The 17595-nt window shown below is 36.6% G+C and overlaps 1 protein-coding gene and 1 pseudogene across 1 annotated transcript in view; one reads left to right on the plus strand and one right to left on the minus strand.

Annotated features, from left to right (window-relative positions):
• TES (testin LIM domain protein) overlaps positions 1 to 260 on the minus strand; it is a 79921-nt gene extending 79661 nt beyond the window's left edge. Inside the window, exon 1 of the mRNA XM_044677638.1 lies at positions 82 to 260. Within this exon, the coding sequence (XP_044533573.1) occupies positions 82 to 108 (27 nt within the window). The 5' untranslated portion in view covers positions 109 to 260. The remainder of the gene's footprint in view (positions 1 to 81) is intronic.
• Positions 156 to 17331, plus strand: LOC123249966 (annotated as a pseudogene).
• The last annotated feature ends 264 nt before the right edge of the window (positions 17332 to 17595 follow it).

Genomic DNA, 17595 nt, shown 5'->3' on the forward strand with positions numbered 1-17595 from the left:
CGGGGGGGGGGGGGGGGGGGAGAAATGTTGTCTAAAGGGGCGCTGCCGGGCGCAGGTGAATGCATTTCCTGCTTCTCTTACCTTTTTCATTTTGTTCTCCAGGTCCATGATTCTCTTGCCCACGTCTTCCTGCCGCCCGCCCAGGGAATGAAGGGATGGGACCTCAGCGGCGACACAGGCTGGCTGCTGGGTCAGCTTGCTACTGGGAGGCTCCCAGAGGATCTGCCGGGAGTGAGAGGTAGCTCCCCAGCAAGCCCCGACCTAAAGGCAAGCTCACACAGCTAGCAGTGAAACTTCCGCTGCCCTGAAGGGGCTCCGACTGCGGAGTGGGAAAAAGGAAACAAAGCCGCGGGACAGCCAATGGCAGCACAGCGGGTTGCGGAGGGCGCGCCAATCACGTTGAGCTTCGAATACCTTCCCAGGCTAAGGCCAGCTGTGGCTGGGAAGGTGTGGGGCGGGTCAGTTCTGTGCCTGCCTTTGGGAGGCGTGCTTGGCTGCAGTCTTTGCCTGCGGATGGTTAGGGGCTACCTGGGGGGTCCTGCTGGCTGTTTCAGAAGCCCAGGTTAGCAGGTCTGCAGGGATTTGAAATGCAGTCCCAGGAGCATTGCTGGAGGAGGAGGATGAGTCCCTTCGATGTATTACTCTGCTGGTGCCCTAGGGCCCTAATTTTGGCAAGGACGTGTGCTGTTACCAGGCTAGCAGTTTAATAAGACGCTTTCTTGGAAGAGATAGAGGAAGACAAAGGAGATGAGAAGATTTTTTTTTTTTTATTCCCAGGTGAAAAAGTCCTTTGAAAGATGCTGTTTCCTAACACCCATCCTGGAAAGGGAGAGGATGATGCCCTTTTGCAAGTCTGCTCCCGCACATGCCATAACTCTAGGAACAGTATAGACTGTTATGTTTTGATTTCTTAAAACAAAATACGGTTACCTTGTTACAAGACCGAGTAGCCGGAAATGAGCCTCTAAATAGAAAAAGTATCCCTGCCTTGGAAGGTAATGTTTGTTCTAAACCCCTGATATTCTAATGAGAGATTACTCATGTTGTCCTTGCCCAGGTCAGAGTGACCAACATCATTCCCAGTTCTGCAGCAGCTATGTCATATTCCAGTGTTGTAAAGCATAGCAATGTGACATCAACTAGAGCAAAGCAATTATGAAAGCAACGTTTTGATGATCACTAAAAAAGCAGTTAATACTCATGATTAAAAGAGAGGAATTCTGGGAACTAGATAAATGAAACTAAGGCCCTTCACACTGTGAAACAGCCCTACTCCTCTAGGCTTAACTAATAATATACATTCTGTAAGGTTTAATCTCCAGACAGACTGAACCACATATTACCTTCAAACATGCCCTCAGCTTTACCATTGCTGTGCCTTTACTCATAATATACCCTACGTCAGAAACGATTCTTCCTCTTTTTTAAATGCTTGCTTGTTGTTCAGTCATTTCAGTTGTCTGATTCTTCATGACCTCATTTGGGGTTTTCTTGGCAAAGATAGAACAGTTTGTCATTCCCTTCTCTAGCTCACTTTATAGATGAGGAAACTGAGGTAAACTGGGTTAAATGACTTGCCCAGGGTCATATAACCAGTATCTGATTTCAAATTTGAACTCAGGTCTTCCAGATTCGTGGTCTGGCACTCTGTCATGCCATCTGACTGTCCTTAATGACTGTTTAATACTACTGACTTTATAGAACTTTAGCTGCTCTGAAACAGCCTTTTCCCTCTCCTATGATATTTCCATCTCACTCGGGCACTTAACCATGACTTAAAATGACTTTGTATATGGAGCAGATCATCCCAAATATTCATACAGGCTATTTGTGCCTAACTTCTGGTAGAACATCCCAAGCTCATATTGTTCTGATCAGCCAGAATCTAACACATTATGCATTGACCCTGTCATAGTGATGTCACTTTGGTCCTCTTCAAGTATGAAGGGCAACAACCAATTAACCACCAACATAGTAAGCATTATAGAGATAACTATAGTAAATCTATAACCTAGGGATCCACTTTTACTATAGTTAACTCTCTATGTTTTTTAGTCCACTTCTAGACTATAAGGTCCATGGGGATAGGAAATGTAGCTTTCTAAACCTTTTATTTTTCCCACTCTCTACTACTAGACTACAAATACTATAAGCACCCAATAAATGTTTGCAGTATTAAATTCAATTGTTGAAGTAAGTCTATTTGCAACCTGGTTGCAGATTTCCATCTCACTAATAGATATCAACTAATCTAGCATGTATTAAGTGCTAGCCGTGTACCAAGAAATAAACTTGCACTTGGAATACAAAGACAAAATGAAATAATCTTTGTCATGTGAATTCTCTGATTCATTCAAACTGGTTAACGGTCAAAGGGAATCTTTCCATGTCCCTAACTTTATTAATGCCATTTACTTATAAAACTGACATCAAACAGGCTGCCCTTTTAACATGAAGTGTTCAGTTGTAATACCAGGTAGAATTAACTTATTTCTTTGAACTCTTGTAGAATTTATTACTGGTATTATTTATATGGTATTCACGTTCTAGCTTATATTTTGCCTTTTTTGTATCAGTCTTATCTCCTTAAGTAAATTGTATGGTTCATGAGGGCAGGGGCTAGGTATGTCTCAAAAGTTGTTGTTTTTTTTTAATTCTCTGAAGAGCCTTGCACATTGTAGGTGCTCCGTCAATATATGTTGAATGCTAGCTTCACTAATTATCTGCTAATTATGTAACCAAATACATTCTTTAAAAAAAAACCCTTACCTTTTATCTTAGAACCAATACTAAGTATCAGTTCTAAGGCAGAAGAACAGTAAGGGCTGTGCAATGGGGATTAAGTGACTTGCGCAGTCATACAGCTAGGAAGTGTCTGCAGTCAGTGTGATCCCCAATTTTCTCATCTCTGGGCCTGGCTCTCTATCCATTGAGGCACTTAACTGACCTGATCAAATACATCCTTGGAGCCATGAATACTAAAGTGTGAAACCATAATACTGTGAATTTTCCACCTTTTTCTGAATCAGTCATGTAAATCCAATGTGACAAACATCTATTATGTACTGTATAATTGGCATTGAGAAAAATAATAGATTTATATAAAATATGGTCATGCCTTCAAGCAGTTTATAATCTAGTAGGGATACCAGCACAGAGTTTTATACTATACAATTAATATTACACAATAAATTATTATTCTTCCTTGTAGTTATTTATGTGTGCATGTCATATTTTTTACTACACTGTAGGCTCTAGCTTAGTTAAATTTTGTATCTCAGTGATTAGCACATTGATCTGTGTATGTAGACAACAAAAGTTAAGTCACAAATCTTAATATATCAGGCCTTACCACTCTAGAAAGGATGTGAATATAAATCTGAGGGCCAGCATCACCAACTCTGGCCACAGACTGAAGAATCCTTGAGACCTAATGCTAGCCTCTAGGTATTTTCTATGGCTCTTCCCCGGGAATACTCTTCCCTCCTCTCCTCCAACTCTTGACCTCACTGGATTCCTTAAGTTCCAAGTAAAACCTTACCTTCTACAGGAAACTTTCACTAATCCCTCTTGATTCGTGTTTTTCCTCTCTTTAATTATTTCCTATTTATCCTCTATATAACTTGCTTTGTACATGTTTACTTGTGTGTTGTCTTGAAGACAAAGAACTCTCTTTTTGTTTCCCCAAAGCTTAGCAAAATGCCTGGCATGTAGGAGGTACTTAATAAATATGTATTGAATTGAATTATGTTGAGTTGCTATAAAGAAAACCCAATATGGGGACAGCTAAGTGGTTCAGTGAATAGATAGCCAACCCTGAAGGTAAAAGGTCCCTAGGTTCAAATCTGGCCTTAGACATTTCCTAGTTTGCCTAGTCCTTACTAATCTTCTGCCTTAGAACCAATATATAATATTGATTCTAAGATGGAAAGTAAGTGATTTAAAATAAAAAAGAAAGAAAAAAGGAGGGAAGAAGGAAGGAAGGAAAGAATGAAGAAAGCAAGCAAGGAAGGAAGGAAGGAAGGAAGGAAGAAAAAGGGGGAAAAAAAACAAACAAAATCACAGACCTTTAAAGTATTACACAAAAGTATCAGGGAAATGAAATTAGAGAAAGATAATGAAGTACCAAATGAGTTTGGAAGGAGAACAAGAGGGTAAGCTCCTTGAGCTCAGTGAATATTGTCATTTCTGTCTTCCTATTGTATCCTTAGTATCTATAATAGTGTCTGGCACATGGAAGAAATTAAATAAATTCTTCTTAAATTGAATTGAAGGTTATTACTAATCTGGAAGAAGGCTTCCTGGAGCCAATGCCATTTGAATTTTTCTCTAAAGAATGATCAGCAAATTAACAGGTAAGGAAGGAAAGAGATGGAATTCTAAGCATCAGAAGAACAGTGCAAACAAAAGCACAAAGATGTGGACATATAGGTGTTTGAAGGGAAGAAGTAACTTAGTTTGGCTGGAGTGTAGAGTGCAATAGAGGAGTATTTGAGTGGGGCAGGGAATGGTAGTGTGGTACCAGATTACATAGAACCTACAATGACATTTCTCAGTGGAAGTTTTTTTGTGTAGAAGAATCACATCATAGCCCAATGAGGAAGAATTATGAAAGATGTATTGGAAGGGAAAGAGTGAGGTCAAAAATACCTGTTTGTTGTTTTTGTTGTTCTGTTGTTTTCAGTCATGTCTGTCTTTGTGACCCCATTTGAGTAGTTTATCTTTTGCTTCTCCAGCTCATTTTACAGAAGAAAATGAGGCAAACAAAGTTAAGTGAGTGTCGTACAACTAATAGGTGTCTGAGACCAGATTTGAATTCAGGAAGATACATTTTCCTGACACCAGGCCAGGCACTCCACCTAGCTGACTTAAAAATACTTGTAAAGAGTATGAATATTACAGTAGTTTTGATGAGTGATAATGAGAGCCTATATTAGAATTGTGACCACAGAAATAGAGATTCATGGATTATGAGAAATGTAGATATGGAATCTACATGCCTGGTAAATATGAAACATTAGGGAAAAGAAAGCAAGAAAGGTAATTCCAGTCTTAAAAATAATGGAGTCAGAGAAACAAATCAGAAGTTGTGAAGTTATGAGGAAAAGTAATGTGAGGATAAAACAGAAAATTTGTTTTTTTGCTATATTAATTAAATTTAATTAATGTTGAATTTAAAATGCTAGTTGGTTAATCAATTTGCCATATCATATAGACTGTTGATATGTGGGTCTAGGGTTGGGTTCAAATTAAATATATAGATTTGGAAACTATCTATATATATAGGTAGCTAGGTGGAACAGTGGTTAGAGTACCAGGCCTGAGATCTAACTTTAGATAAGTCACTAAATGCAAAAGAGTGCAGTAACTACAAATAATAGCACCTATTTCCTAGGGTTGATGGAAGGATCAAATAAGATAATAATTATAAAGTGGGGTCTCCTCTGGGGTGGTCAAGGAAGACAAAATCTCTGGTGTAAGGGCTTGCCAAGCCTTTTCAGGGCTGTCTTCCTCCTTTGATGTCTACCTGCCACCTAGATCTCATTTGTGGTTCTAAGAAGCTGTAGCATGCAGAATAGCCACACCTCAGTAAACCATCTCAGCAGATGGATGGACTAAACTAGGCTGAAGGTAAATGATAGACCTGTTGGTGAGGGAGGGAGGTGCTTATTCCAGGCAAATGAAGATGTCCTCGAAAAAGGCGTGAATGAGAACAATTTGTTCCAGTGGTCATGAAGACAGCAGAAGTGGATGCTGTGGAGCACTTAGAGCTTGGCTAGTCTTTGAAAAAGCCAAGGTCATCCACTGTATCCTGAGCCATCACAAATCCATCTTGATTTTTGTCTTGCCACAGCACTTTCAGAACTCTGAAAGAGAAAGTGAGGCTGCTGACATTCTGCAATTCAGCCTTACTTAAATTCAATTTATGTACAAGTCAAAAGACTTCACCAGTGAAGTTATTTTGGTTCTTTTTGAATATGAAGAACAACAACCAACCAATAATCAATTATAAAGGGCTTAGCACAATGCCTAGCATAGAATAAAAACAATATAATTGCAAACTATTCTTGTTTAAATGGTAGTAGGAGCCCTGGAATTGAATGAAATTGTCAAAAGAAAGATTTTAAAGAGAAAAAAATGAGTTCCTACCTGTGGAGAGAACACACACCTTAAGATCTCGAAAGAGATGGAGTATTTAGAGATGTGGGAAAAGCACCAAGAGAATGATGTTTGTGAAGGTGAGGGAAGAGACTATTCAAATGGGTCTGAGATCACCAATGTCATAAGTTTCCAGGTCAAGGAGAATGAGAACTTTTAAAAGGCCTTTGGTTTTTGGTAAGTTGAATAGCATGGAATTTCATAGAGAAAGAAATGGGAGAGAAAGAAATGTAACCTGGTTACAGGTTAAGAGAAGAATATGTGATGAAGAGCCTTAAAAGTTGGCTTCTCAAAACCAAAAGAATGGAGTAAGTATCAAGATGGACATTAATATATCAAAATGGAGACTTTGAGGGAATGACAGAAAAGTTTTAATTGTCATGACATTTTATCTATTGAAATTCATTTATTTTAGTGTGAATAATGTTACAAAGTATGTTTAATTGGTTATATTGATGTTTATTATAATTTATGATAAATAATTTAATAAAAATTAAGACTCACCTTCTTGAATTTAGGTTTCTCTCTTTTTTCAATTTGTCCATATAAAGGTCTTGAACCTTCCACTTTTCTTTGCCTGTGTAATACAACTGGTGTATGTCATAAAAACACAATGACTACAATTACTACATTTAAATATCATTTTATATTTTTCTGACACCTGGGAATAGGTGACAATATTAAAGGATAAACAGAGACAGAATGTTTGTTGCTTGTTAAATATATTGGCAAGTTCCTATTGCTAGTTTGAACCCAGGAGGCTCCTGGAAAAGTATTTATTAACACTTCTTTGGGGACCTTGATGTTATATTAAAGCACATGCTAATTGCTCATTAGCACCTTAGAGATGAATGTCTGATTGTATTTCAAGGATAGTGGCATAGTAAACAATTACCTAGAATGGCTAAGAATTTAATGCAAATTTATAGAAATGTATTCCTACATAAATAGTGCAAACTGTACATTTATAATTTAAAAATTACAAGGTCTAGGAAATTCTCAATCTCTCTCTCTCTCTCTCTCTCTCTCTCTAACACACACACACACACACATGCAGTCTTTTTTTGTTGTTTTGTTTAACTAGACTTAGGATTCATTAGTGAAAGAACCTTGCAATGAGGAATTCCCTCTACCAATGCAATAGTACTCTTAGAGAGTTGCATGATGCATAGAGAGGTTAAGTGTCTCTTCTACTAGCATCTTAAGACAGTATATGTTTGAGGATAAAGGCATGAATAAAGATCTTAACTCCAAGGCTAGCTCTCTATCCACTGCTATACTATATATATATATATATATATATATATACATATATGTGTGTGTGTGTGTGTGTGTGTGTGTATAAATATATATATGAAACATTATGTCTGTGTGTATATACACAAAATATATATGTACACATATACCACTAAAGGACTTGTCTATTAACCTGTATATCATATTTGAGATCTATTTTTGTCTACTTTGTTTTCCAGTGTGAATAATTATACCAATTTTTTTAATAATTGCAGGTTTTGCTGAGAAATTTTTTTAGTGTTCCAGGACTTGATATAATTAGTACAGTGTCATCTGCAAATAGGCCCATGTGGAAAAGATAACCCTCAATATGAAAAACTTGTTTTGCTTGGACTCAGTGCAAGATATCCTCCCAAATACTGATAAACATGCTTTGTAGGGAAATCTCAGTGATAATACATGATCACTGAAGAAAGTGATTTCTGCTGCTGAAATGTTAACAAGATCTTGTCATCACAAAATATGTATAGGAGACACTTTTTACAAGAAAAACCTATGCAGGTCAACTGCTTTGTTAAAATTAGCATACAACAGAGGGAACAGCATCTTATATCAAAAAATTCAATCATTTGTGGGCTAAAAAGATAGTTTCATAAAATCGTTTTCAAAGGCTTGCTTATTTGTTCTCATGTTTTCTTTAAGTATATCTTTAGTATGGGAGTCAAAGAATCTGGATCTGAATCCCAACTCTAACATCTAGGTGAGTTACCTTTCTGATATCAGTTTTCCCATATGTAAAATGAGGAGAGCAGAACCAGATAATCTCCAGGTCTCCTATCTCTAAGTCTAGAATAAAGCATATTGCTAGTGATGACCAATTAATTAAAAGTGACACAAAAGGTATGGTCAGGAACGTGGATGACCAAAAGAGAAGATAAACCTCACATACAATAATAATAATTGTAGTTAACATTTATATAACACTATGTACCAAGCACTATGCTAAGTACTTTGTAATTATTACCTCCTTTGATCCAGAAAATTATCTTAGGATGTAGGTAATATTATTATCACTTTTTTTTCAGATGAAGAAACTGAGGTAAATAGAGGTTAAATGAGTCATCTGGAATGACACAGCTAGTAGGTGTCTAGAAATGGATTTGAACTCAGATCTTCATGATTCCAGATCTTCATGAACTTACCACCTAACTGACTCTACAGTCATCAAACTTCTTTCCTCACTCCTCATTTCTCTTCGTTAGTCCTCATGCTTCATTTCTTCAATTGATATTCATATAACAAGATTATATAGATTCAAGAAGTTTCATCATCCTGGTTGTACTATTCTGAGGACAGTACGGTTTATCAATTCCTTTCCTAAATTGTGGTGCTTAAATTTAAACATAGTAAGCCAACATATTTCTAACCAGGGAAGAGTACAGAAATTTATAACTAATATTACCTCTAGTTCCCAGAAGTTACATCTTTCCTAATGGAGCCAGAAGATGTCATTACCTTAATTGACTGTGAAATCACACTTCTAACTCATATTGAGCTTGTAGCCCACTAAGACAACAGATTTTTTCAGATACACTCCTATTTCATCATGCCTCTCTATCTTTTATTTATGAAGGTGATTTTTTAAACCTAAGTAGAAGGCTTTATAGTTACTATATTTCATCTTAGAAGAGCCTTCCAAATGCTCAAGGCTTTCAGGATCTCTTTGGATCCTATGTTATCCAATGTATTAACTATCCTTTCTTAGCTCTGTGTTATCTATAATGAACTTGCCATCTAGGTCTTTCTCTAAGTCATTGATAAAAATGTAAAGCAGCCCAGAGTCACTCAGATCCCAAGACAATTTCTAATTTAACATCCAATCATTAATAATTGCTCTTTGGGTCTGGCCATGAAGTTATTTTTGAATCTTGTCTCTTGAATCTTATAATAATATCCTCTTGCCCCCATCTTTATAACAAGAATGATAAGACTTTGTCAAACATTTTGCAAAAATATAGGAAAACTGTAGCTATAACATTCTCTTGGTGTACCAAATTAGCAGCCCTTCCATAAACAGTATGTAAGATTAGTGTAGCAAATTAGTTATTGAATTCTTGTTTGGCTTTTTATTTCTCTTGGAGTCTATCTAGTTCATCTTACATTGAAACAAGACTTTATGAATCAACCGTCCCACCAACTCCAGAGCTTATGGCAATTATAGTCTGTATCCCTTGACAAATGAGCCGTCTTTTTGTCTTCCATTTCTGCCTGAACCCTCTCCTTCTTCTCCAAACAGTGTTACTTTTTCTCTTAACATTTTAACTGTTCAAAAGGATGTTTATTCATTTTTTATTGAGTGCCTGATTAAGCTGATAGGTTTTGTTACCCTGAAGATTTCCTTAAATGGGAATTTGAAACAAAATAGATCATATCTATAAGGACTGTCCACTTTTCCAATGGCTTTTGAAATGGCACAGGCTTTGGAAAGTACATTAAAGATGACATTACCACAGGAAGGTATTTGTGTAATTTGTGTTCTAGTCAAACTTGCCATCTTTCCTTCCCCTCCTCTGTTTTCCTAACTGTTACTATATCATACATATTTATTCTCTTGCCAAATTTATGATCTATAACTTTGACTCCCTCTGAATTAGATGGATATATCCTTTGCTTCTTCTTGATCACCTTTGGATGATATTCAGGTTAACTTTGAAACTATTTTGTGTATTTTTCCAAGAATAATTCCTGCAACTGTCCTAGTTTATAGCCACATCTTTTCTTAATACTAGTATCATAGTAGCCTCTCACAAAACAAAATGAACCAAAACAAAACAAAACAAAACAAAACAAAAAAAAACCCTTACCTTCCTTCTGTCTTAGAATCAATACTGTATATTGGTTCCAAGACAGAAGAATAGTAAGGCTAAGCAATGGGGTTTAATTTCTCCAGGGTCACACTGCTAGGAAGTGTCTGAAGTCATATTTGAACCCAACTCCCATCTCCAGGCCCAACTCTCTCTCCATTGAGTCACCTAGCTGTCCCTATAATAAATTCTTAACTGGTTTTCCTTCCTTGTCTATCCTCTCATCCAATCTGTTCTCTACAATGCTGTCTATGTGATTTTCCAGTTCATTACCATGATAATGCCACTCTTGAATTTAAACGTTCTTATTGGTTCCCTGCTGACTACTGAATGAAGCTGGAATTCTTCAGCCTACCTGGCTGTTGAAAATCTAGCTGTAAGCTATGTTCTAGGGAAACTCAACATTCTCCTTTCCATCTGCTTTTTAAATTTTAAATCCATACTTAGCTCATTTCCATATTTGAAATAGGATTCCCCATTCTCCATCTCTAGTATTAAATCCTTTATTCCTTCAAGGTAAAACACTAATGATAACTTCCTTTAAACCTTCCCTCATATCCTCAGGTACAAAACTATTTTTTTCCTCAAATCCTTCCCTCTTTAAATTTCTCAGAATGCTTTCTACTTTGCATCTTTTGTATTTGAAACATTCCATATCCAATCTGTTACACTGTAAGCTCCTTGAGGGTGGCAGTAGTGTTGTTTCCATCTTTGCCTCTAGATCATCTTGCACAAAATGGACTCAACCTTAGAGAGCACATTTGGCAAAGGGGTAACTGACAACTTCACATTTCTCATGGAGGTCCTTTTCTCCCCTTCATGGAGTCTTCATGTAGTTCCTTTTAGATATAAAGTTCCTTTTAACTCTTCTGAACTCCCTATAGAGTCCTGAGGTAGCTTTTCCTTAGGCCATCTTAAGAGTGTATTTAGCCCCCAAAGAAGACCCAGCCATCAGCCATTGTTGTTCTGGGGACACTGCTAATGGCACTGCTGATGAGAAATCCTAATCCCTGGACTCCTCAAAGTTAACAGGTTATCCTCTGGTCAAGACATGGGGGGTGGAGGGGGAGGAAATACATGGACACTCTTTTCCCTTCCTCCAAAGAAACTCACTCTCGGGGATTCTGTTGTTGTTGGAATTACTTCCACCACTGGGATGAGAAAACACAGGCATGCCTGCTATTTTAACGACATGACTCACAAGGCACGACTGAGCCTCTTCAGACAATTCCAATATACTTCTCGTATGGCATCATTTCATTGCATCCAATGGCTATTCACTATTTCCAAATCAGTTAAGGACTTTTTGAACATAGTTTAATACCTTTTATTGATTCATTGATTCAATAAAGATGTTTTTATTTGATTAAGGAAGATATTTTAAGAGGGGTGAGGTGATTGCCTACAAGAAAAATTAAATGTCATGCTTTTCATTCAATTTGTGTATCTTTCATTCACTTCTGTAACTGAAAAGATGTGGTTAACTGTAAAAAAATTATTGTCAAAATCCTGTTTATAACCTTCTCCCATTTTCATCAAGGATTAACTCAGTATGTGTATAGATCAGTGATGGGCAAACTATGGCCCTCAGGCCAGATGCAGCCCCCTGAAATGTTCTGTCTGGCTGAGTGACATTATTCCTAATCTGACTAATACAATGAGTAGGATACAATACAATGAAACTTTGAAAGAGTTGCCTTAGAAGCAGACTGAGCATTTCCTTTCCCTTGGCCCCTCTTTAAAAAGTTTGCCCATCACTGGTATAGATCATTCTCACCAACTTTCCAGAGATGATAAAAAGACATGTGAATCTGGAGATATCAAAACTCTATGGGCAGATGTTTAGAGGCTTTAATAATCTTATCTCTTATTTATGTTTACTTTGAATTTTTTCAATTTTTTTTCAATTTTTTAATTTAAATTTATTTGTAACATTAAAATTGGCAAGTAACCTCCTCCCTCCCCTCCCCCATTAGAGAAGACATCATTTGACCAAAAAAAAAAGTATGTATAAAGCTATGTCTTGCTTATTTCTGTTTATCAGTTCTTATCTGGAGGTGAACACACAAGTAATTCTTTTAACAATATTTCTGTTGCTGTATCTCATGTTCTCTTGGTTCTGCTCATTTCACTCTTCATAATTTCATGTAGGTCTTTCCATATTTTTCAAAAATATTCTGCTTGTCATTTATTATGGTTTAGTAATATTCCATCACAATCACATGCTACAATTTGTTCAGCCATTCCTTGACTAATTAGCATCTCTTTAATTTCCAGATCTTTGCCATCACAAAGATAGTTGCTATAAAAATTTGAGAATATATAAGTTCTTTTCCTTTTCCCCCAATTACCTTAGGAAACAAACCTAATAGTGGTATTGCTGGGTCAAAAGCTCACACTTTTATAACTCTTTGAACATAATTCCAGATTGCTCTCTAAAACGGTTCGATCAGTTCATAGTTCCAACAAAATTATATTAGCATCCCCATTTTTCCACATCCCTTCCAACATTTTTCATTTTGGCCATTAATCATTTTAGCGAGTCGGATAGGTGTGAGATGATGTCTCAGAATTGTTTTGATTTGCATTTCTCTAGTCAATAATGAATTGGAGCATTTTTTCATATAGTTACATATGTATCTTTGATATCTTCATCCAAAAACTATCCGATCACATCTTTTGACCATTTCTCATTTGAAGAATAGCTTATATTCTTACAAATTTGATAGTTATTTACATATTTTAAATGAGAAATTTTAAATTTCTATTTTTTACAATCTTTTGGTATCATCTTCTTCTTGAAATATCTTATTAAAACTACCTTAGGACTTTCAGTATTGTTTTTCTTCTAGCACAGATTTTCTCAACTTGTAAAGGGCCAGATTGAGCCATTTTCTTCAACTTTTTCATCTCGAGACATTTTATTTCTTCATTTTATTTTGTCCAATTCTGGGGGTTCTATTGTCAATGATAAAAACTGAAAGTTATAAAAATTATGACTAATCTTTTTTATTACCTCCCTGTTTTACTCTTGCCAGCTTCATTCAGGTATGTTCTTTGGATGATGTGGCTTAGTTGGATCTCAAACCAAACAGATTTGTTATTGCTTCTCTTTTATTTTACTATGTTATAAGACAGTTTTGCTTGTAACTTTGTCCTGTCCTTCTTGGTTATGTTTTAAAATTGAACTTGCATTATAAACATGTACTGGCCTTTGGCTGACATCTCTCTCCATTTTGCAGGGAGTTCAAGTGATTGCTGAAGGAATCGTAGGATAATTTCCTGGCTCTTTTGGCTTCATTGCTATGACTCTTTTATATTAGTTAAATTTTTGTAGGACATAGTAATTGTCAAAGTCAGTATCTTTACCCTTTTCATTCCCAACTTTTTGGATTATCTCAGATTGAATTGTTATAATTACATGCAGTATCTTTTTATCTTCTTTCTAATTTGATATTTATTTTGATGTTTGACTGCACAGAGATAGACAATTCTGATGACTCCTATGTCAGTAGTGATTTCCTTTTCATTAAAGTAGAGTCAACTTCATTTCTTGTTTAGTTTTCACCAAGTACTCATATACATAAAAATATAAATACACATGTATGTATGTACTTTAGGCTATTCTATAAAAAAAAACAAACTTGATGCTCAAGAGTGAATTGATTGAAAATGGTAGATCTTAAATTCATTTTATAATGATTTGGGTATTATATTTTTAGATAAAAATGTTTATTACCTTAAAGCATTTATTAGATTCTGGAATGAGGTTTATCAGTAGTTAAGATCTTTCGATGACAGACTAAGTACAAATTCAACCAGCTCACTATATGTAGCTAGCCCATCCCAAACCACCAGATCAGATTTTTGCTTACTATCAAAATCCAGCTTTAGCCTTAAGATCTTGCCATCCATTCTGTTGTTGCCTTTTTCTCCCTCTCTACATCAATGCCTCTGGACCAAAAACCAGAATAATAATGCCTCTAGAGCTTGAGAATATTTTTTCCACTTAGCTTTAGAATGCTAGGTGGACCTAAATGATTAATGAATTGTTGACTCAATTAGCTCACTCTATCCAACAAGACCACATCATGCTGTTAGATGAGACCATGTTTTACCTTCAGCCATTTAACCCAAATATTTTGTTATTCACATTGAGGTTCCTGTTTTCTACCTCTTTGTCTGAAACAAAATGAATTCTACTGTTCTTCCAGGAGATGTGAGTAAAGTAAGGAGTTGTTTTTAATGATGAAGGAGCCATAGGCATTTTTATATGAAGTAGGAGAATATTCAATATACAAGAAGGATTTGAATAGTGAGACAATAAGGATGATAAAGGGTACAATTTGCTGGAGAAGGCCAGTATGTAAGAGGAAATATAGAGGAGTTTGTCTTAGAAGAGAAGAGTTACTTCTTTAAATGAGACTGAAAAGGAGGTGGAAATAGTGGAGAGAGAAATTTGGATTATGGTAGAGCAGGACACAAACCCATACCCTTCCACAAAGCAACAGAACAAGAGAAAGCCCAGATCATGAGACAACAGGGTCTACCAAGTACCAGAGAAAAGGTTGCAAGCCTGAAGTTGTGCTCCCTCTGCTCTAAGAACTGATTAAATCTTCAACAGATGGGTAAAGTAATGAATAATAATTAAGGTAATGAATAATAACTAAGGTAAAATAACAACTAGAAAAATGAGCAAAAGATAAAGAAAAAACTGATCATACAAAGTTATTTTAGTGACAGGGAAATTCAAAATAAAAACTCAGAAGAGGACGATAATGCCAAAAAAGGAAATGTGAAACTTCAAAGGAAAGAGTGAAAGGATGTCAGACTCCAAAAGAACCCTGCAAAAAGAATTTTAAAAATAAAATAAAATTATAAGAGAATTGACAGAAAGAGTCAATAGCTTGGAAAAATAATTGCCTGAAGAAGACAACTTCCTAAAACAAGAATAGGCCAAATTGAAGTAGAGGCAGAAAAATACACTGAAGAAAAGGGCATTCTAAAGACTAGAATGGGCTAAATGGAAATGGAAGTAAAATAAACACTGAAAGAAAGAACTCTTTAAAGAGTCCAATGCCATTAACGCATTGCTGGTGGAATTGTGAATTGATCCAACCATTCTGGAAGGCAATTTAGAATTATACTCAAAGGGCTTTAAAAGACTGTCTGCCCTTTTATCCAGCCATACCACTGCTGGGTTTATACTCTGAAGAGATAAGGAAAAAGACTTGTACAAAAGTATATATAGTAGCACTCTTTGTGGTGGCAAAAAATTGGAAAATGAGGGAATATCCATCAATTGGGGAATGGCTGAACAAATTGTGGTATATGCTGCTGGTGATAGAATACTATTGTGCTCAAAGGAATAATGAACTGGAGGAATTCCATGTGAACTGGAAAGACCTCCAGGAATTGATGCAGAGTGAAAGGAGCAGAACCAGGAGAACATTATATACAGAGACAGATACACTGTGGTACAATCTCTACTAGCAGCAATGCAATGATTCCGGATAATTCTGAGGGACTTATGAGAAAGAACACTATCCACATCCTGAGGAAGAACTGTGGGAGCAGAAACACAAAAGAAAAACAACTGCTGGATCACATGGGTTGGTGGGAATATGATTGGGGCTGTAGACTCTAAACAATCACCCTAATGCAAATATTAATAATAGGGAAATAGGTCTTGATCAATTACATATATAAACCCAGTGGAATTACTTGTTAACTTGGGGTGGGGGGGAGAAAAGGAAGGAAAGAACGTGAAACATGTAACCATGAAAAAATATTCTAAATCAATTAATTAAATAAAAATTTTCAATTAAAAACAAACAAACAAACAAAATAAATAAATAGTCCAATGTTCAAGGCAGCTAAATGACTCAGCAGATAGAGGCCTGGAGGTGAGAGATATTGCGCTCAAATATGGCCTCCAACACTTCCCAGCCATGTGACCCTGGGAAATTCATTTAGCTTAAATTGCCTAGTCTTTACCACTCTTCTGCCTTGGAAGCAATGCAGAAGGTAAAGGAATTTAAAAAAAAAGTATTATTGTCCTCATTGAAAAGAAAACAGGGCTGTGCCCCATTCCCATTCCCCGTGTAGTTTGCTGGTCCCGGTAGCTCCGGGAAGAGAGGACTGGAAGCCCGTGGTGCTCTGACCAGGTGCACCCCTCGAGGCCATGCCCTTGCAGGATCATTTCTCCAGCTACTAGTTCAACACAACCAGAGAATCCACCTCTAAGATTCAGAGCACGTTCTGAGCTGGGATCCTATCCCCATATGCAAGCTTACAAGCCCCATGTTATACAGCGTGGAGGATCATTACACCACGCATAACTGGACCCAGGAGACACGTTGTACCAGAATCGCAGAACCAATATGTAACTTCACAGCAGCCAGCAAGCCCCATTTCCAGCCCCATTTCAACCCTACTTTAAGTGTTAGGAAGAAGCTAGGAGAACTGGTTTCTGATTGGGCAGTGACTCCTTGGTTTCAGCATTACCTAAATGCAACAATTAGATTCCATCAGATGTTGTAGGGACACAACGTGATGACTCTCAACATCAGATTCAAGCCTCCCTTCCTAGTGGATTCTGGTAAATTTCACTACTGTCCATCACTGGGAGGATGAAGGAAAACAAATGGTCTGGGGTCCTTTCAATAGCCAGTCCATCCATCTGAAAGACTTAAAAGTCCCTGGGAAATAGTTTCTAAGTGCAAGCAGAATTGATTCCCGACTATATGAAGTCACCGAGAAAAGGTCTGTTAAGTAACATCTCTTGTCAGGAAACCTCAGCCAAGGCTTTAACTGAAGTTCACAAAGTTTAATAATAATTTCTGTATTTTTTTACATCATTGTTTTTTCTGGTCCTGGGTTCCTACTTTATGACACAGAAATTCCAAGGCAAAATAAAGCATTATTTTTTTCCGCCTCTGGGAATCCCACCTCAAATAAAAGAGTATTTGTGACCAGATGAGCCTATTTTAGAAGCTCTGGACAAGAAAGGCTTAGTGGAAGAAGATCAATGGGATTCTTTATCATTGTTTCCTGCCCAGAAGAGAATTAAACTACATTCAGTAGTAATTTAAGTGACAGCCTTCATACAGATAACTAGTCAAATAGGAAAATGACCTCAAGCCAATAAACTCTGAATATGACTACCTAAACTTTTTAGGGAGCCACTTTCCCATATTCCTCTCTACCACAGAGGTCATATTTAAGGGCTTCAAGCAAGTTTAATTTTCTTTTTTAACTGAGGGTATGATTAATAAATAAGTATTACTGGAATTATTCCAGTGACCATCTATTCTAAATAGGTTTCTGGATTAGA

Source organism: Gracilinanus agilis, chromosome 5 (genome assembly GCF_016433145.1).
Source record: "Gracilinanus agilis isolate LMUSP501 chromosome 5, AgileGrace, whole genome shotgun sequence".
In the NCBI taxonomy this organism is placed as follows: domain Eukaryota; kingdom Metazoa; phylum Chordata; class Mammalia; order Didelphimorphia; family Didelphidae; genus Gracilinanus; species Gracilinanus agilis.